We start from the raw sequence: 20979 nt of genomic DNA, 5'->3' as shown, positions 1-20979 counted from the left end.
GCACTTTCCATACCACTCATCATGCAACGCATAAATTGGCACTGACCTCAATCGGCACATCTGAGGTCATGTATGTATACAGAAAATGATCACTAACTGAACAAGTCTTTGCTGACAGAGACAAGGAAATGCTCATTAAGGCAACAAGACGAAGGAATCGTAAGAGCAACAAGGCCAAAAAGAAAGATTCTATATGTGAGCTCTGTCTGGCTCATCACCTGCCCTAGCCAGACAGCAGCCAGACATCTAGAAACGGGAATGCTTACAGACCCAGGTGCTTAAAAACAACTTGCATACAGTTGCATACACTGTTTAAAAAGCTACCCCAAAGGGAAAGATGTACTGCCAGCATGGGGGAGGAATCAGCTGTGCTTATTCCACCAGCCATGCCCACAATCAATCCCTAACATTAACCAAGAGGCTATTTTTTACCTGTAATTTTTTAATTTAGCAGGCATGGTGGATCATAGAAGAAGAAGAAGAAGAAGAAGAAGAAGAAGAAGAATTTATTTGTTACATATATATTACATTACAGTAAAATTCCCCACTTTTTAGAAAGTTGTGTGTCAGATCACACAGTCAGCAATGATATGACAACCCTAAAGCAGACAGGGTTAAGGGCCTTGCTTAAGGGCCCACCAGTGGCAACTCAACCCCCAACCATCTGATCAGCAACCCAGAACCTTGACCACCAGGCCCCCACTGCCCCATTCAAGCCACTGCTGCCCCACTGTGACCAAAAGATTGCTAATATGATAATATTTTGTACTGGCAGTCAATGGAGCAGAGAATGTAATGAAAATTTACTGGTTCTAGAAAGAAATCTGCCTGCTGCATTTGGGACTAACTGGAGCTTCTTTTTACACATATCTGATTTTCAATTTGTTTGCTTGCTTTACAGTGTTTGTATTATATTTCTTAGCTTGTCAGAGAAAAAGGCTATCCTATTAATATTTTCATTAGCTGAGAGACTGGCGTCAATAACCACACCAAGGTCCCTTCAGAGTAATTCCATAATCAGAAAGCATACTTCAAACTCCCTGTGGCACTAATAAAAGCACATTCAGTAACAGGAAGTAACTCAGCACTCAGAGTCTAATGGCCTTTACACATTCCTCACACTAAATTTATTAAGGTGGTGTCTGAAACATACAGCTGTATGTCATCAGCATAAGAGTGGAAGCTAATAATGTTTTGCAAATAACTGTGCCCCAAGGTAGCAGTGAGTCTTAGAGAGAGTCTGTCCACAAGAGCAGTGGTCCTAGAACAGAGACTTTTGGTATACCAAACTAGGGCCACAGGTACACAAGGTATGTCCTTTTAAAAAACAAAGTTCATCAATGTGGAAAGCAGTGAACAAGCACAACAAAATGGAAGTGGATCGACGCTGTACTATTTAATTCCACTCTTTTTAACCGTTTAATTAACAATGAAGCTCCACTACTGGGAAATTGGACCCCAATTTCAGGCAGTTCCCTTCAAGCCATTCATCTGGAGATTGGTGGTCAGTTACATAAGTAATGTGGACGTTATATTGGATTATGTGCCCTTCATTGTCTAAATATGAGTCAGTTTCTAGAAAAGCTCATTAGAATGATTCACCAATGTGAAATCTTTAGCAGTTCAGTTCAGTTCAGTTCAGTTGCTGTATATTGCAATATTTGCCTATATTTAAACTTACTGCCCACTCTGTAAGTGAACATTAATTGAAACTGAAATCATTCCTCTTGATCTTCCACGTATTTTACCTATAGCTTGTCTTTTCTTCTTCTTTTCAACTTTCTCATTGTACAACAGTCTGTATTTTTATCAATCTTTTTATTCATATGTTTACGTCCAATAGTTCAGAAGTATGAACGCTCATTATCTCTGTATGGTAATTTTTCTAGTATTAGAATAGAAGTTTGCAAACAAGCTCTTTACTGCTTGCCTGGTAGAAGCAGCACTGTTTCCAAATTTAATAAACATTTAATATTTCACTAAAAATACACATTAATAATAAACTTGCTTGGTGTAGGTCCTGGTGTGATGTTGTTTAGCAATAAAATGTGTAAGGTGTTGTAATGAAGTTTAATAAAAATGTCTTTAGTGAATTGCATAGTTGCTTCAGCTTTGTTTATTGGGAAAATTGTACCAACGCACCACCAACTAATTTGTGGAAAAACTGTCGAACACAACAATTACATTTTAGTATAATTGCAATAAAAACTATATTATTTTTTTAACGTGTGTGTGTGTGTGTGTGGAGAGAAAGAGAGAGAGAGAGAGAGAGAGAGAGAGAGAGAGAGAGAGAGAGAGAGAGAGAAAGAGAGAAGGTAAATTTAAGGTTACTTAAAGGTATATATGACTTACCTTTAAGTGTGTGTGTGTGTGTGTGGTGGAGAGGTCAGTTTTATCTGACCAACTGTGCTGTCATTTGGGATGAGAAAAAAACCTGCTTTTTTTGCAGCTTGTATTTAAAGAAATGTATTTATATATTTACTGAATGAATAATTATAATCTATGAAAGTTGCTCATGAAGCTAGAAAAACAAACTGGACATTCCTAGACTTAAATTTTAAACTATATTACTTTTTAAACTTTACTACTACTACTACTACTACTACTACTACTAATAATAATAATAATAATAATAATAATAATAATAATAATAATAATAACAACATATATTATTTTGTGATATGGACCAAATTAAAAAAATCTGTACGTGTAAGCTGAAGGAAAACAGCACGTTGATTTTTTCTTTTCTTTTCTTTTCTTTTCTTTTTTTTTTTTTTTTACTACGCCCTCCTTGGTCTCGTGCAGGGTGAGAAAACAAGTGCATGAGGCACTTCTGTGCGCGAGCCTGTAAGAGCCATCCCTCCTGGACTGCAGAAACATCAGCACGCGTCTGAAGCGCTCTTTGCTGTTTGATCGGATACTTCTGCTGAAACAATCGGCGCAAACGTGCATGCATGAATGAAACATGGCGCTTATTTTGGTTTATGCGTTAAATATTGTACTACTTTTTGACTTGGTGGAGGTAAAGCAGACAGACTCGTCTACACGGGATGCGGATGCACCGAGGGACATGCTGGCTATGCATATGTTTAAACTCTATGAAAAACTGAACAAGGAGCAGCAATCACACCGGGACGACAATACAGTTAGGAGCTTCCAGGCACTCCCGGGTAACAAGAAACAAAACAAATATATATATATATATATATATATATATATATATATATATATATATATATATATATATATATATATATCACAGCAATATATATATATTTAAAATTATTATTGTTATTATTATTAATGCTGCGTTGCTTTTATTTAAGTGTAATTAATATTTAATAATATTACACCCATTAGAAGAAAAAAGTGTGTACCTGTGAGTGTCTATTTGGTATATTTTCCTAATGGTGTAAAATAAGATTTTTGATTGCTTCTTTGTTTTTCTACTATCTGAGCTGCATCCTATACTTGTAAACTTACTAGGCTGTTTTCTGGACGTTTATCTAGTCTAGCATTGACTCCACAGTAAAGTGAAAGTATCTTGATTATACAGTAATCTTACAAAACTGCAAAATCAAATGCTACCATGCAATTCGCTTATTTCCAGATCTATTGCATTTTTTTTTTATTTGCTTTTTTCCAGGGTCTTCCCACAACAAGGTCCTCTTTCTTTTCAATCTGACCTCCATGCCTGAGTCAGAGGTGATCCTATCTGCAAGCCTTCACTTCCTCAGGCCACAAAGCCGGCTATGGCCCTTCAGCTGCCGGCGTTCCAGAGGGCCCTTGTGTCACAGCCAACACCTGCAGCCTTCCACACCAGTAAAGCTGATTTTTCGAGGGATGTCACAAAACACAACCTTCCCACCCCATCTGGGTAACATTACATTGCCCCCTCTGAAAAAAGGACACTGGCAGATGTCTGACATGTCCTCAGTTGTCCAGTGGGCTCGTGCTCGAAACGAACTCATAATTTCAGTGGAGTTTGATTTTGGAGAGAGGCCCCAATGGCAGCAGGATCACCTCACACCTCACACTTTGCCTTATATTCTCATTTTTGCTAATGACCTGACCATAAACGAACCAAACAGCATTGCCCTGAGCTTGCAGAGGTACAGCCCTGTGGGAGAAGACAAAGGAAACAGACCTCCCATTGTCACTCCAAGCTCCAGGATCAGAAGAGCAGCAGAGCAATTGCAGAATTTCCTCCCAAATGTCCAGTATGATGATCAAAAAAACAAGGAACTGTGGTACAACACTTACTTTGCATTAAAGCCCAAAACCTTGTCAAAGGGTCAAGGTGGGAGACAAGGTCCTGAAGTCAGCAACGGAGGAAGTAGGACTCAGGAGCTGAGCTTTGATAAAAGAACCATGAAAAAGGCTCGGCGTAAACAGTGGAGTGAGCCTCGAGTCTGCACAAGACGTTACCTGAGAGTGGATTTTGCAGATATTGGTTGGAGTGAGTGGATTCTAGCCCCGAAAGCGTTTGATGCCTATTACTGTGCAGGAACATGTGGATTTCCCATGCCCAAGGTTAGATAATTAATAATTTATTAGTAGTCAATATTTTTCCTGAAATTTGCAGAACTTATCCAATTTAATGTGACTAATCTTTGTACAGAATGATGGAGGGAATTGATTTGTTACTTAAAGATATTGTTATAATGATATTCCTATAGATATTGATTACACTTGATCTTCTTAGTCTCTGAACTTTAGATCTTTATCCTGCTCAATTTGTTATATAACAGTGAACAAATCTCTGACTCAAACCTCTCCTCTTCTCATCTCTAGGTGGTTCATCCCTCTAATCATGCCACTATACAGAGCATTGTGAGGGCAGTGGGGATTGTTCCCGGAGTTCCTGAACCTTGTTGCGTTCCTGAGAAGATGAGCGAACTGGCTGTGTTGTTTCTCGACACCAGCAGGAACATGGTGCTGAAGCTCTACCCAAACATGTCTGTGGAGACCTGCGCTTGTCGATAAACATGATTAGCATGGGCATTCATTTTTTAATAAAAACACTATGGACAAGACTGCAAGACTTCTCCAAGGCTTTGGGAAGGCAAGATATGTATTAGTTGATAAGATGTAACAGGCAGTCTACATCTAACTAATGTCTGAAGCAGCTACTAGAACGATGCTGTTGAATTTTTTTTATACTGGTTTTGGGTACAGTTGCGTAGTGCAATACATCAACTATACAGAGAAATATTCCTTAAAGTCACAGTAGAATTCTTTCTAATTTAATAACAGACATCATATTTAAACCACTAAGCCTTTAGTTCATTTGTATACATTTGGCATAAAAAAATAAAGTATCATTATAACCCCTTAATCCTATTATTTTCAAAGGGAAAAGAATTGGAACAGTAAAAAAAATGTTATTAATGAAACCTTTTATTTGGTTCAAAACATAGCTGGAAACACACATTAATCTCTGTGAGATCTGCTTTGTAACAATAAATGCCTTCAGACAAGAGAAATCCTGTATGCTGGAGGGGTGAAATACTGCTGCCACCTAGTGCCATTTCATTCAGAATTCAACAAAAAATCATTTTCATTCATATTCATCCTGAGGATCATACACTGATTTTGCTTTGCCTCATAAATATATAGATATGAACACTATATAACTCGATTAACTAATAAATTAATTTACTACTTAATGAATGTTGATTCAGTACAGCCCCGAGTGTGTGTGTGTGTTCATGTGTGTGTGTGTGTGTGTGTGGGTGTGTGTGGGTGTGTGTGTGGGTGTGTGTGGGTGTGTGTGTGTGTGGGTGTGTGTGGGGGTGTGTGTGGGTGTGTGTGGGGGTGTGTGTGTGTGGGTGTTTGTGTGTGTGTGTGTGTGTTCATGTGGTTATGTGTGTGTGGGTGTGTGTGTGTGTGTGTGTGTGTTCATGTGTGTGTGTGTGTGTGTGTGTGGTTATGTGTGTGTGTGTGTGTGTGTGTATGTGTGTGTGTATGTTACCAGTAAGTTAACAGTAAGTCTCATAAGCAGTGTGTGGAAGAATGACAATAACTACAAACCAAAACAACCCAAAGAGAAATGGTGGAAATTAGGTAGATCACGTAAATAATAATGAAAGCTTTAAAAGATATGAGTATGAATTAAGTGTAAACACTGAATACAGAGTAAAGAAGGTATAAACTACAGAATCCATATTCTAAAACAAAGTGTGAGAAAGGACAGAACTGAGCAGCAATTTTTTTTGTTAGCTGATGAAATAACTATGTTCCTTGACGTGTATGTGTTTTGAAATCCCAATCCACAGTGACTCAGACCAGGAGAAAGCAGTAGATAAATGAATGAATGAGGTAAATGCATCGAAACAGCTCATAGAAAAAGCTGGATCCTGATGAATGTTCGTACTCCAGGTCAGAGGGGTCGCAATATATTTTTCATGGATTGAAATCATTTATTAAAATTAAAATGTGTTCAATTTAAAATGCATGCATTCAGTCAAATGTAGATGTTTTACAAAGAAGCGATGTTTATTATAGTTTCTAATTTATCTATGCTTGTATAGCCTATTCATAGACCTTCCTTATATTCACTTGGAAATTCCTTTAAACAGAGACCCCATGCTCACAATCTAATTATGTGATTGAGAGACAAACCATAAATTGGTATGACAGTACACAGGCCAATGTCCTTAATCGCACTAACCCAACAACGGTCCAAAATCATGAAACCATAAAGAGAATGATGGTTTTGTATCATATAATGGATTCACGCCCGTTATTCTCTTTAATATTTGAAAAAATGTAAAAGTATTTTGTAGTATCCAAAGTTTCCAGCACTTAAAATATAATATAAAATATCACACAATAGAATATAAATCCTACATCCTACTAAATCCTCCTAAATCCTACAGCTGACCCTGGAGGGGGATCAACATTCTTGTGTATCCTTGCATCACATGAATCTCTCTCATTAGCCCCCTAATGTCAGTCAAAATGTTTACAAAAACTTCATTAACCACAAGCCCTCAAATGATAACAAACCTTAAAACACAACATCAGTTTTCCAGATAAGAATGTCCAAGCTGCTATTTCGGTCGTCAAAAGCATGCGCTGTTTAATGTACGAGTATGAGATTGAACTCGCAACTGAGGGCTTTTGAACCAGGAATCTCAATTTCAACATTTCTTCTTCAAAAGAAAGCCAGATGTAAAACCTAGAGCTAAAGAACAATGCAGGGATTTCGATATTTATTGTTTCACATTTGCCTCAGCTTGGTTTGGCTCTGTGAAGGAAAATCAATAACTCAAGTCACTCAGCATGAAGGTGAGACCCTGGAGGTTGACCTAGAGGAGCAAGACACCTTGGAAGGCTTTTCTGAGCCTATGAAAGAAGACTTTCTGAAGATGCTGAACTTGTCAGGGGTTCCAAAGGAACAGAGGAACGTTCAGCCTCCTCCGTTTATGATGGAGCTATACAACAAATATGCTTCGGATATGTCCTCGGTTCCACGCTCTGATGTCATTCGGAGCTTTGTCTTACACGGTAAGGTCCATTCACTGATGTGTTGGAATATTGAACTAAAGTGAGGCACTTTGAGATCAAGCCCTTAGGTCAATCTCTGTGCTTTGGCTTGTTAAATAATTAATCCAGGTTCACACTGTACCTCATAGGTTAGAGCCCCTTAATCCCAGTCCTGTAATTCTACGTTTTGTCTGGGGTTTTTTTTCTCTTCTTTGAAGGCTCAATTGACTCAGCTCATGATGAGACTGATTCTCAGCTCATGGTTTCAGTAATAAGATCTGAGTAGATATTGCAAACCTGCTGCTCTAACTGTTATTTAAGATCATATCATCAGGTGAAATGTCTACAGCATGGAATGTTGATGTTTAGGTTCATTAGGTAGAATTCTGTGCCTAGTTAGAAATTTCTTTAGTTCTCTAGAGCTGCTATTAAAATGTAAAATTTCTTTTGCAGAGGTGACCCACTCAGTCTTCAGTGAGAATAAATCTTCACAAAGGCTGCTATTCAATGTTTCAATCCCTAGCTATGAAGAAGTCACAGTGGTCCAGCTCCGACTGTTTGTGCTGTGGCACAGAAGTCAATCAGCCTGCGATGATACTTCCATTACCATTTATAATGTCGTACACATGAAGAACCAAGAAATATTACAACTTCTGGACAGGAAGGACATCAGTCACACAAAACACACATGGGAGGCTTTTGATGTGACAAGTGCGTTCCATAGCTGGCTTCAGTCAAAGCAGGGAGCAGGTGAATTGGAGGTTCAGGTGCAAAGTCAGAGCTGTGGGTCACACCAAGGTGGAGGCTACAAGATCAGCCTAAATTCGGAGGACAGCACCTCACCTGTTTTAATTGTGTTTTCAAATGACCTTGAGAACAGGAAGAGAAAAGCCAAAACTGAGGTGCAAGAGATGATGGCTCATGAAGATGAAAAGTTTTTATTGAGCGTCAATCCCACAGAAGAATATTCCAGTGAGGATCAGCATCGTAGAAGAAAGAGAAACGCACGTAAGAACTACTGTCGGAGAACGTCGCTTAAAGTGAATTTCAAGGATATTGGATGGGACAAATGGATTGTTGCGCCGCCTGAGTATGATGCCTACGAATGTAAAGGCGTGTGCAATTTTCCTCTGACGGATGACGTAACCCCTTCCAAACATGCCATCATTCAAACTTTGGTGAATCTGAGCAACCCAAAAAAAGCCAACAAAGCTTGTTGTGTTCCAACAAAACTGGACCCCTTAACTGTCATGTACCAAGAGAATGGCATTATCACTGTCAGGCACCTGTATGAGGAGATGAAAGTGGCAAAATGCGGCTGTAGGTAGTGAGGGAAAAAAGCTGCTTCATACCTTCAAACTAATATATCTGAATGCCTGTAAAAATGTTTTTAAAAAAATCTATTTAAATTAAATAATATTCATTCATGTATAGAAACTGCTTTATTCTGGTAATACAATTGAAACACTTAAATAATAATAATAATAATAATAATAATAATAATAATAATAATAATAATTAATTCATTAATGAACAGAATTATATTTATGTATTTAATGTTGGCCTTAAATGCTATTCGATAGTTTAATAGTGTATTTTTGTAATACAAATGCATTTCAGCATGGTTTTTATATTGACAACAGTTAGACAGTGATGCTAGACTTAATACTGCTTCTCACACGACCTGATTTATTTTATTCATTTTCAGTGTGTTCTTTAAGCTGGTTAGGGTCACTCTGGATTCTGGGAAACACCCTGGAAATGGAACACCAGTCCACCACGTACACACTTTCACACACTCATTCATACCTAGGGGCAATTTAAAGTAGACAGTCCACATGTTGGTGTGTTTTTTTGGGAGGTCAGAGGAAACCGGAGGAATCTAGAAGAAGTCTGCATGAACACAAGGAGAACATGTATGTATAGACCTACAGAAATCTGGGCTTATGATTGAACCAGCAACACTGTGAGGAGGAAACAGCACCCAATGTGCAGCCATGCCACCTTAAATGAATCATCGACTATTTTTCTTTTATTTCCAATTTTCCACTGCTTTTCTTTTTTAATCTCGCTGAATACTAACTTCATTAAATGAAAGCATGGTAAAATGATGTGTCTATTGGAATTTACAAGTTTCTATTTAAAACATGAATAAAAATATAAGAACATTAAATATTATTTATTCACAGCATCGTGTTAGCAGTGTCATGTGTGATGTTCATGCAACATTTCCTGTTCAAGTCCATGGCAACCATGTGACAGCTTCCTGATCCAGCTTATGCATGGAGACATTTGGGACACCTTGTAGCTGTTACATAATAGTATAAAATGATTGTGTTGTTGTGTATTTATTTTACCTCACATGCAGTTTTCAGTTTGTGTCTAGAACATATGCTCTTTGGGGAAGTATTTAGACTTTACACCTAACACTTTTAATATGTTGATACTGCCCTCTACTGAATACTTTGGGCTGATGTGTACCGTCCTGAATTAATGCTGTCTCTGACATGCAGGCATTTGTCTTATATACTGTATGATTCTGATATATTTTTAAAAATGTCTTAGTAATAAAATATTTAATCAAACATCTCTTCTGGAGTTCTTCTCAGGTTCTTTCACACACTTGAACATAAAGCTCCTTCATTTTAACACATGTATCAGTTAATTTGCTATAAAATGTATATGTTGAATAGGTTTTGGGATGTTTGATGACATTAAGCATTAATTTTGCACAACTGTTTACAGCACGGTTTTTACTATAAATATATTATTGTAATAAACTTTTAGTGTATTTAAAAAATTTAAAACAGCCAATATTCCATTATAGATCAAGTTGAATTCGGATGTTGTTGTTTTTTTGGTTCTCCTCTCTTGGTTCCTGTTTGCTTCTTTCTGTTCCCACGTATCTGTATATAGGTCAAAGCTCCTGAGGTCTTAAGGTGAGACTCTTACTTTCCATTGGCTGTGTGGAATCAGCAGACAGCACTGCATAAGACACGGGTATTAAAAGATCAGACGGGATTAAGAGTACAGTTCACCAATTAGCGTTGTGTGAAAGGGGTGTTACATTATTTTGTATTGTTAAAATAACAAAGGGCTCTCAGTTCCTGAATAAATCTTCTACAGTATTATGAAAAAAAAGCAGCTGGGACAAAAATTGACAAATCAAAGCCATTTTATTCGATTTATTTTAGTTTTCCTAAATGCAATTTTTTTTTGTAAGGAATAGAGTGATACAAAGTCATTAATCGAACCCATCATACTACAGATTTCTGCTATAAATTTGAGTGTTCTGAACCAAAACTATAATGTAATTACATCACTCATTTTGGGTGCGGAAAGTAGGCACTGAACCATGATGTGACTTTCTATTTCCAAATCCTGTTGTACTTTTTGTACTGACCTTTTGTACTGACCACTGTTAAAATACATTATATACTGTTTATCTCACACAAAGCATATATTTAACCAGGGTTGGAACATACTTTGTGGGGTATACAGTGCTTAAATTACTGAAATTAAATATGTTTATTTAATTACATTTCTAGGACAAAAAAACTTTGATTTTTACTCTTTACAGACCTACAAATCTCAAAGGTCTCTTTTCTCATCCAGCCAATGACTGTATGCTACACATCAGTCGACTGGGTTCAGCATCCCATAAGGTACTGTGGTGTAGAAAAATAGTATCAAGAATTGCACACTACACAATGTAGTTAATGCTGTAACTATGTATCTGTGTGTGTCTGAAGATGGATAAACCACCAGACTGCTGTTAAGGAAGCGTACCCCTGGCCCTAACCTAACTAAAATGATTTAATAATGTTAAATATTTAATAATAATGGTAAATATTGCAAAAACAATTGACCTTCTCACAGTTTTAGATAAGTTACTTTTCACAGGAAAACCTGACCCCAGTACCCCAACCCAATTTACTCAGTTAAGAATATTTTCTTTGAACTACCTAAGTACATTTAACATTTCTTAAATTCATTTGTGGCTGAATATTTCCAGTAAGATTTTACACATACTCAGTACTCTATAATCTCACTTAAGTATAGAGTACTTCATCCACCATGTTGTTCTTATATAAATTTCAATTTAGAACTAATCAAAAGATTGACATGTGGATCAGTATTATATTTGCAATTTGCATTTATTTTACCAGTTTAGCATTTAATACAGAGATAAATCTATTAGACTATGTAAGAAAAGATCACTCAAAAGTAAAGATCACTTAAAAGACACAAACTTTACATGTATAACCACTGCTGCATTTTCTGTTCAGGATGTCTCATCAAAAAATGAACTGAAAGCAATGAACAAGAATTTTTGACAATAAATTAATCAGCTACTGTGAATACATTCACCAGCTGTCACGGTTAATCCAAAGAAGCCGTTTTAGACACCACAGATGTCCTAGCTGCCAGGCGGTTCATTGTCTGTGTAAGTATTTTGCCAAATATAATTTTTAGATATTGTCAAACATATTTCAACAATAGAATGAATAATAGAATTGAATTTATCCAACAGCTCCTTTGGCTGACATCCAAAACAATTACCATTGTTTCAGAGACAAGATCTCATTTGATTAAAACAAACCACCTACTGAATTTAACATTTTTAATTATTGTTTCTGGACTGGTGACATTTTCCAGCAGAACATATCAAATAACACAGAGTATCTGAAATGCCCCCCTCTGCCCCCTATTCCCAACCAGAAGTACAGAATGTTTCTGGACTTGAGCCATGTGTTTGTGCTAGTGACGCTCTGAATGTTACCCCAAAGATATCTGCTGGAAAATGCCAGAAACTTGCTTGGGAATTTTTTATTTCAGGCATGTTAATTGCATAAGGCTGCAGAGATCTAAAATATAATAAAACAGTACACGCATGTTTGTAGAAATGTTTCTAAATGCATTTAATGGAGGGTTTAAATAAATATGACTTATCCGATATGAATGTATCTTCATTTAGCTATGATTTTATTTATTAAGTTTGTGTTTATAACAGGGGCCATGATTATTGTATTTTCAATAATTATTTATTGCTTAAAAACAAGTGCTTTTGCATTTCGTTTAAATATTGTCCCATATATATACGTTTTTATTCTAAAGCATTTTGGGTGATCGATTTAGAATCACATACTAATGCCACTATTCGTTCCTGAAGTAGCTTATTTGTGCTTAGTGAGTGTAGTGTGTAATGTATGCTTTCCGTGCCACTTAAATGAAACACATTTACATTTTCCTTACATTTTATTATTGTGTGTATATACAATCTATATACAATCTATAGCAGTTTTGGGCTACACGTGTGCTACAGAATAAGCATATATTGTGTGTTTGTTATTGCCGTACTGATGCAACTGAGATAATGAGATTAAAGGTTAGTTGCAAGGAAAAGCCTCTTATGTGTGTGCTAACAAAAACCTGACTGTGAAAATAATCCCATTTAATAAACCTCTCTGCAGGAAGAACGTTTACCAGCCCTGACACCATTGTAGTTCCTGAGCACAACCAGACAACATGGCTCAAGGTTTAGTACTGTTAGCAACACTGCTAGTGTTTAGCAATGATGTCCAGTGTAATTTTTCACCTGAGATTATTACGGATTTGGCTAAAGTGCTTATGGACAACTACTGCTCTCCGGAAAAACTTTCTGGTATGGAAGAAGTAATAAGTACTGCCTCCAGCAATACAGAGATCCTCAGCATCCAAGATCCCAGTATCCTCGCCAGTGTGCTGACAGATGGGGTTAGGAGTACAATTGGTGATCCGAGAGTTAAGGTCACTTATGACCCAAATTATGTTCCAGCAGCACCTCCAAGAATTCCTGACATCCCACCAGAGCAACTGGCTGCTGTGGTCAAGGGCACGGTAAATGTAGAAGTCCTGGAAAATGACATTGCCTACCTAAAGATTCAACACATTATTGGAGAAGAGGTTGCTCAGAAGATCGGGCCACTTCTGCTACAGCATGTTTGGGACAAAGTTCTCCCCACCTCGGCTATGATCCTGGACCTCCGTTATGCTGTTAGTGGGGAACTGTCCGGCATCCCTTACATTGTCTCATATTACACTGATGCTGAGCCTCTTATCCATATTGACTCTGTGTATGATCGTCCATCAAACAGCACCACTGAGCTCTGGTCCATGCCCACCTTACTGGGAAAAAGGTATGGAACCTCCAAGCCGCTAATTATTCTAACCAGTCAGAACACTGTTGGCATTGCAGAGGATGTTGCTTATTGCCTGAAAAACCTCAACCGAGCTACTGTAATTGGAGAAAAAACAGCTGGAGGATCGGTGAAAATTGACAAAATTAAGCTTGGAAATACTGATTTCTATGTTTCTGTACCTGTGGCTAAATCGACCAATCCTATCACTGGCAAAAGCTGGGAAGTCAAAGGAGTGGCACCAGATGTAGAAACCAATGCAGAAGATGCCATTGATGCTGCAGTTGCAATTATTAAGCTTCGTGCTGAAATCCCTGCAATTGTCAAGTCTGCAGCTTCTTTGGTTGCAGAAAACTATGCTTTTGAGGACATTGCGGCTAATGTAGCAGAAAAACTAGAGGCTCTAGTGGCCAGTGGTGAATACAACATGATTTCCTCAAAGGATGAACTGAAAGCAAAGCTCTCAGCTGATCTCTTAAGACTGTCAGGGGACAAGTGCCTAAAAATGACAGACAACAACCCTGTGCTGCCTCCAATGGTAAGAAGTGGTGTAGTGGATTTTATTTAGTTGTGTTTTTGTTTTTTTCAATTTTACTCACATATTTATCAGATATATTTGCTGTTTCTATGTGTGGTGCAAAAATGTTTTGTCTACAGAGCCCTTCACCAGAAATGTTAGTTGCACTTGTTAAAGAATTATTTCACACTGAAGTTTTTGAGAACAACATCGGTTACATGCGCTTTGACGTATTTGGAGACTTTCCACAAGTTGCTTCAGTTGCTCAGATCATCGTGGAGCACGTTTGGAACAAAGTAGTGGATACAGATGCTATGATCATTGACCTCAGGTAAACCCTTATTTCTAGATGTCTAAACAGATGTGGTGTAGAACTTGGTTTCATTTCCATGTTGTACTATAAGAAACATCTAGACCTTCTTCTTTAAACACAAACAAATTCATGGATAGAAAATGACTGAAGAAGCAGATCATGTTTTTACCCTTTATGTAACATAAAAGCAAGAGATAATGAGATTCTGATCTAGACATTTATTATGACTCAAACTGTTCTGAAGGAACAACATTGGAGGGTCCACCAATCCGATTGCAGGACTCTGCTCTTATTTTTTTGATGAAGACATGCAGATTGTATTGGACAAATTACATGACAGATCCTCTAGCACCACAAAAGTACTCGAAACCCTTCCAGAGTTAACAGGTTGGGCATATCTCATATTCCTCTAAATCATATTTAAACAAGTCATATTCTTATTAAACAATTTACCAGATAAAATGTTTATGTGATATGAAATGTATGAACCTTGCAGTAACCGAACATACCTGTCCTGTTCTCAGGTCGAAGATATGGCTTCAATAAAGGCCTGCTGATCCTGACTAGTGGAGTGACAGCTGGTGCAGCAGAGGAATTTGTTTATATCATGAAGAAGGCTGGCCGTGCCATGATTGTAGGTGAGCCAACACATGGCTCCTGCCAGCCACCAAAAACTTTCCAAATAAGCGACAGTGATGTTTTTCTGGCAATTCCAGTCACCCACTCAGACACTACCCAAGGTCCGGCCTGGGAGGGAGCCGGACTTGCCCCTCATGTTACAGTGTCTGCAAATGAAGCCCTGGATGTAGCCAAAGATATACTTAAGAAGCACTCTTTAGGCCAGAATTAAGTTTCCAAAAATGGACATATTGGGACAGCCAAATGGTCTAGGAGAGGAAAGTTAGAAGTAAGGAGGCCATTGTATTTACTTGTGCTAGATTTCTAAAGAAAGCTAGAACGCTCATGTCCTCCACTAAATATTCTCTAGCCTCTTAGACCTTTCTTTCATCCCATATTAATTAGAGAATAGTGGCATGCACTGAAACACAAATAAATTGTAAAATGGTTTGAAATAAAACTTAAATGTACAATTTCATACCTGTTGAACCATAATTACATGCATGTTTAGTACTGGCTGCGGTGTCCATGGGAATGGAAATGTTGTTTTACCCTGTAATTTCAACATACTACTCTGATTACTTATTAAAAAAAATGCATTAAATGGAATTTTATAGTCTGAGAACTTTCCATGTCTGAAAAGTACTTTCTATTCATGTTTTATTAATATTTGGAGAAGCTCAACTGTATCCAAATGACTACATTGGAGCAAAAAAAAACAAGCAACCAAGCAACAAAAAAATGCAAATCCAAGTCTTAATAACAAAGAATCAAATGATTTAATAATCTATTCCAGACCTTAACTCAAAGAAATGTTCAGCAAGAAAGATCAAGTCATCCAGAAGATGGCAGTACAACACTTAAACACAATGGTAAGAAACAAAACATTAAGAGTGGGGAGAATGCCATGTGACGTCAGAAGAGTTGAACACAACAGTGAAGAATTTCATGTATTTAAGTAAATGAAGTGCATAAGACTACAAGCTGGAAGAGAAGAGAAATCAAGGTTCAAGGTTCTTTATTTATCACAAACATAATCACATTCATATGACCTATGAATGTAGTTAAATGTTCTTCCATGTTCTTTCCCATGCTGCAACAACAAACAGAACCAACAATGATCTAAGGACATACACACACCTAATAAAATATATATTCTATAATGGAATTGTAATGGAGTGTTTTTAAGCTGATATTCTAAGGTGCATATAGTCACACAAAGGAAAGGCCTAATGTGTGAAATTAAATGGTCAATATACAAAGTCACTTTGGAGCAAGCAGCTGCAATGGGTTATGAGTTTAGAGCCAAGTGAGTCTAAGAATAATGGATTGTTTAGGCGACATGGGATTGTGGAGGGTACAGGGCTGTTATTGAACTGTCGCTAAAGGCACCAAAGGTTCACAGATACACTATATTAACAAAAGTATTCGCTCACCCATCCAAATAATCAGAATCAGGTGTTCCAATCACTTCCATGGCCACAGGTGTATAAAATCAAGCACCTAGGCATGCAGACTGTTTTTACAAACATTTGTGAAAGAATGGGTCGCTCTCAGGAGCTCAGTGAATTCCAGCGTGGAACTGTGATAGGATGCCACCTGTGCAACAAATCCAGTCGTGAAATTTCCTCGCTCCTAAATATTCCACATAAGAACGTGGAAGTGTTTGGGAACGACAGCAACTCAACCACGAAGTGGTAGGCCACGTAAACTGACGGAGTGGGGTCAGCGGATGCTGAGGCGCATAGTGCGAAGAGGTCGCCAACTTTCTGCAGAGTCAATCGCTACAGACCTCCAAACTTCATGTGGCCTTCAGATTAGCTCAAGAACAGTGCGCAGAGAGCTTCATGGAATGGGTTTCCATGGCCGAGCAGCTGCATCCAAGCCATACATCACCAAGTGCAACGCAAAGCGTCGGATGCAGTGGTGTAAAGCACGCTGCCACTGGATTCTAGAGCAGTGGAGATGCGTTCTCTGGAGTGACGAATCGCGCTTCTCCATCTGGCAATCTGATGGACGAGTCTGGGTTTGGCGGTTGCCAGGAGAACGGTACTTGTCTGACTGCATTGTGCCAAGTGTAAAGTTTGGTGGAGGGGGGATTATGGTGTGGGGTTGTTTTTCAGGAGCTGGGCTTGGCCCCTTAGTTCCAGTGAAAGGAACTCTGAATGCTTCAGCATACCAAGACATTTTGGACAATTCCATGCTCCCAACTTTGTGGGAACAGTTTGGAGCTGGCCCCTTCCTCTTCCAACATGACTGAAATGAAATGAAAATGAAAATGAAACAGCCTTTATTGTTATTTGTGCACCAGTGCACAAAGCAAGGTCCATAAAGACATGGATGACAGAGTCTGGTGTGGATGAACTTGACTGGCCTGCACAGAGTCCTGACCTCAACCCGAGGTAACACCTTTGGGATGAATTAGTGTGGAGACTGAGAGCCAGGCCTTCTCGTCCAACATCAGTGTGTGACCTCACAAACGCGCTTCTGGAAGAATGGTCAAATTCCCATAAACACACTCCTAAACCTTGCGGACAGCCTTCCCAGAAGAGTTGAAGCTGTTATAGCTGCAAAGGGTGGACCGACGTCATATTGAACCCTATGGATTAGGAATGGGATGTCACTTAAGTTCATATGCGAGTCAAGGCAGGTGAGCGAATACTTTTGGCAATATAGTGTACTTACAGGGCCCCCTGGTGGCTGGGTAGTTATGGATACCTTTAAAAGTCTAAACAGTTAATTAGAGAGGAATGAACAGTATAATAATGATACTGGAAGGCGAAAGCTGGATATCTGTTACAATAATACAGAGTGGTTGGGTGACTAATTAACCTGAGGAGATACTTGTGATTGACTTCTGTTTGCCCTTGTATTAGTATTCTTATAAATCTTTAAGTATGTATAGAAGGACTTGAATGTTTACTCTTGTGTACAATACCAGATTACCATTACAAAACTAAACCCTTAATGGGTATCATTAAACACAATGGTGAAATAATTGGTAGCAATGATGAGATACACCTTAGAATGTTCAGGGAGGCATCTTGAGTGATGTTTCCCGAATTAATCAAGTGCCGAAGTTTACTTATCTTTCTGGTAGCCACATAGGATGTGTTCTAGAGACCGTCTTCCATTACAGAACAGGTATGCGGTGACACACTCTTGCCCCAAATGAGGAGATGTGATGGACTTGACAAGACTTCATATATAGCCTGGATCAAAAACTGTGTACTAGATATCTGACTACCAGATGTCCGTCCAGGTGATCTACAGTTGCAGCATGCTCTCCCATTTTATCCAGTCTCTCTAGTTCTGCTTCCTCCAAACTGTTTGCACTTCTTTTTGAACTGGCCTCTGACTGTCCTTGCCCAGGGTCTTGTCATTTTGGGTTGGGTCATATGGAAGCTAACTAGACCTAGCTACCACCCCCTCTACTGCCTTGTGCCTCAGACATGCCTTAGTTATACTGACTCTTTGTGGGCCCTTCTGTCTGGATCTTTGTGCCTGAAATGGATATCTTGGGTCGTGGAATGCCTATAAAGCGTGACTTGAGCTCAACAATAGTTGACTAGATAGCAGCTTCATCTCTGAAAAATTGTTGGATTAAAACTGCACTTAAACTGTGCCTAAATTTGACAAAAATAAGGCAACTCAGTGGGTAGCTTCCTACCATCTGGGACAGTGCTCATTTCAGATGTGTGAAATTGCTGCTCAAAACACATAGAAGCTTTATTATCTGTAGGCTATATGTGCCAATTCTTTTAAGACAGCTTGTGCACAACCAGTATCAAAACTATACCTGTGGTTGAGCTTAAATCGCTAAGGAAGTGTGAGAAAATGCTCCAGTCTCCATTATTATTTTAATATGTAACCTAATACTAGAAATTGGAGCCAACCATGTTATATACATAGATAATAACTCATGCTGGAGATATGATGTCTCTCATTAGCCTGTCTTTTGTAATAAACATTGATAATGATGTAATTGAGTTTGCCACTTCTGCCATTCTTCTGTATTCTGGAGAAAAGGAGCCATGGTCTAAGGAGTATAATTTTTTTTATTTTTCATTTAAAATACTGATTAAAATGTGGCTGGTGAGCAATTAATTGAGAGAAATGCTGTTCCAGTTTGTCCCTGTATTAGTATTTAGCCTAATGGAGTACATCATTAGTACATCGTTGGCCTCACTACTGTAGCACTGCTCTTGGCAGTTTCCCCAGCTCAGCAACAAATCTGGGTTTAATATTAGTGTAACTGTGACCCATTATTGTTTGAATGCATGTCTCCAGAGAATAAAAATAGTGGTCTACATAAACATACTAATCCAAATTCTTTCTTTTTTTATTGTCTCAGTCCAAAAAGGTCACTGGTTTTACTTACTATGTGGAAATTATAGGAATTTCCCAATAAAGATGATTGCCTGCTATCTGTTTTTAATTGTCCAGTAATAGGGGTCTTTTTGTTTTCTCACTTGTTCTCAAAGACGTGAATGAATGAAGAATCATGACTGGATATTCAGATCATTTCACTTCCTTATTTTGGTTAACCAACTATTGTTTTCCTGAGTAAGCAGTGGCTGGTCAAAGCGGAAGATTTTGCCCCTGCCAGTCTTACAAAGGAATCTTCATGGAAGGATGTAGCAGCTGACATCACTTTTTCACTTCCTCATGCCTTTGTTTTGAAAGGATGTTTTTTTTAGATTTTCTTTTCTTGCTAAACCTTTTTTTGTTGTTGTTTACTTGATGCTTTCTCACAGAATACTGGCATGAGCTTGCAGAACAGAAATTGACTTTCAGACATTTTCAATCAGCAAGAACAATTCTATCATCACCGCAACTGTCTTTTATTAAGATTAATCAGGATACTGTTGGGTTTCTCTGTATAGAGTATGATGACTCTGCATTTATCTGCTGATGAGCAGGGTGATAGGGGTGCGACAGAGGTAAAATAGATAAGTAACAAGATTTTTTCTTTCATATGGATCATTAATCACTACTGTGGAGTGTGACATCACAAATACATACAGTATTGAACCGAGGCAATTCTCTTTGGGAAATAATCAGTAATCATGATTTTTCGATTCAATTTAATCTTGATCCTTATGGTCTTGTCTTAGGACACATGTTCTTTACTGAATAATGTGTTGATGGAGTTTTTTTTTTTTATGAAGCAGTTTTTTGTTTTATGGTAGTTATTAGCCTATTTGAAGTAAATACAATGGGCTTAATCTAAACCACAATAACTTAAAAAGGTATTTTATAAATAATGCAAACTTGGACCTAAAGTGGTATCTGGCCACATCACAAGTCCATTATGGTTTTATGTGTCATTCCCACCCTTCTCCATTCTTTCTTTGTGTGGCCACAATGGTGTGATTTAATAGATTTCTACATTTCCATTTCCATTCCTGGCATTTGGAAGATGCTCTTATCTAGAGTGACGTACAAAAGTGCTTCGAAATCTGTATCAATGAAATGGTTTCTCAAGTGTCTCCAGCATTCTAAAACACAATAGCTTCCACAAGCCAAGAAAGTTGTGGCCGCAAAACAGATCTCTGAATAGAAAAACACCTTCAGGCATGCCAGTTTGCTGATCTGCTGAGGTGAGTTAACGGTTTTGTGGTTGCAAAAGTATGACAAATCCTTTGCACGAAACTAGGATCAACATTCTGCTGAAGAAATTGGCTTTTGGTCTAAAATAATATGTTAAAATCTGGTCACTGGCAAACTGTTTTGAAAACTAGACTACTAAATCATCATTTATCAGTTGGTGGTGGCATTCATGTTGAAAGAAATGATGAAATGTCCTGAAAAAGTGGCAGAGCTTTTTTTCCCCCTGCAAGGGTCGAAATCTGACACCG

At 38.1% G+C, this 20979-nt stretch overlaps 3 protein-coding genes across 3 annotated transcripts; all 3 read left to right on the top strand.

Moving 5' to 3' along the window:
* The first annotated feature begins 2830 nt into the window (after positions 1-2830).
* Positions 2831-5669, top strand: gdf10b (growth differentiation factor 10b). The gene is made up of 3 exons (XM_058406778.1): positions 2831-3170; positions 3647-4533; positions 4795-5669. The coding sequence occupies exons 1-3, from the start codon at positions 2966-2968 to the stop codon at positions 4984-4986; spliced, it is 1284 nt and encodes a 427-aa protein (XP_058262761.1). The 5' UTR covers positions 2831-2965; the 3' UTR covers positions 4987-5669.
* A 1329-nt stretch (positions 5670-6998) lies between these two features.
* gdf2 (growth differentiation factor 2) lies at positions 6999-10077 on the top strand. Its single transcript, XM_058406682.1, has 2 exons — positions 6999-7512; positions 7945-10077. Exons 1-2 carry the CDS (start codon positions 7200-7202, stop codon positions 8817-8819), a joined length of 1188 nt encoding a protein of 395 aa, XP_058262665.1. The 5' UTR covers positions 6999-7199; the 3' UTR covers positions 8820-10077.
* Positions 10078-13014: 2937 nt separating this feature from the next.
* Positions 13015-15653, top strand: rbp3 (retinol binding protein 3). The gene is made up of 4 exons (XM_058407035.1): positions 13015-14208; positions 14328-14518; positions 14745-14887; positions 15025-15653. The coding sequence occupies exons 1-4, from the start codon at positions 13021-13023 to the stop codon at positions 15348-15350; spliced, it is 1848 nt and encodes a 615-aa protein (XP_058263018.1). The 5' UTR covers positions 13015-13020; the 3' UTR covers positions 15351-15653.
* Positions 15654-20979: the final 5326 nt, after the last annotated feature.

Source organism: Hemibagrus wyckioides, linkage group LG13 (genome assembly GCF_019097595.1).
Source record: "Hemibagrus wyckioides isolate EC202008001 linkage group LG13, SWU_Hwy_1.0, whole genome shotgun sequence".
In the NCBI taxonomy this organism is placed as follows: Eukaryota; Metazoa; Chordata; class Actinopteri; order Siluriformes; family Bagridae; genus Hemibagrus; species Hemibagrus wyckioides.
This window is presented reverse-complemented; position numbering and strand designations above follow the sequence as displayed.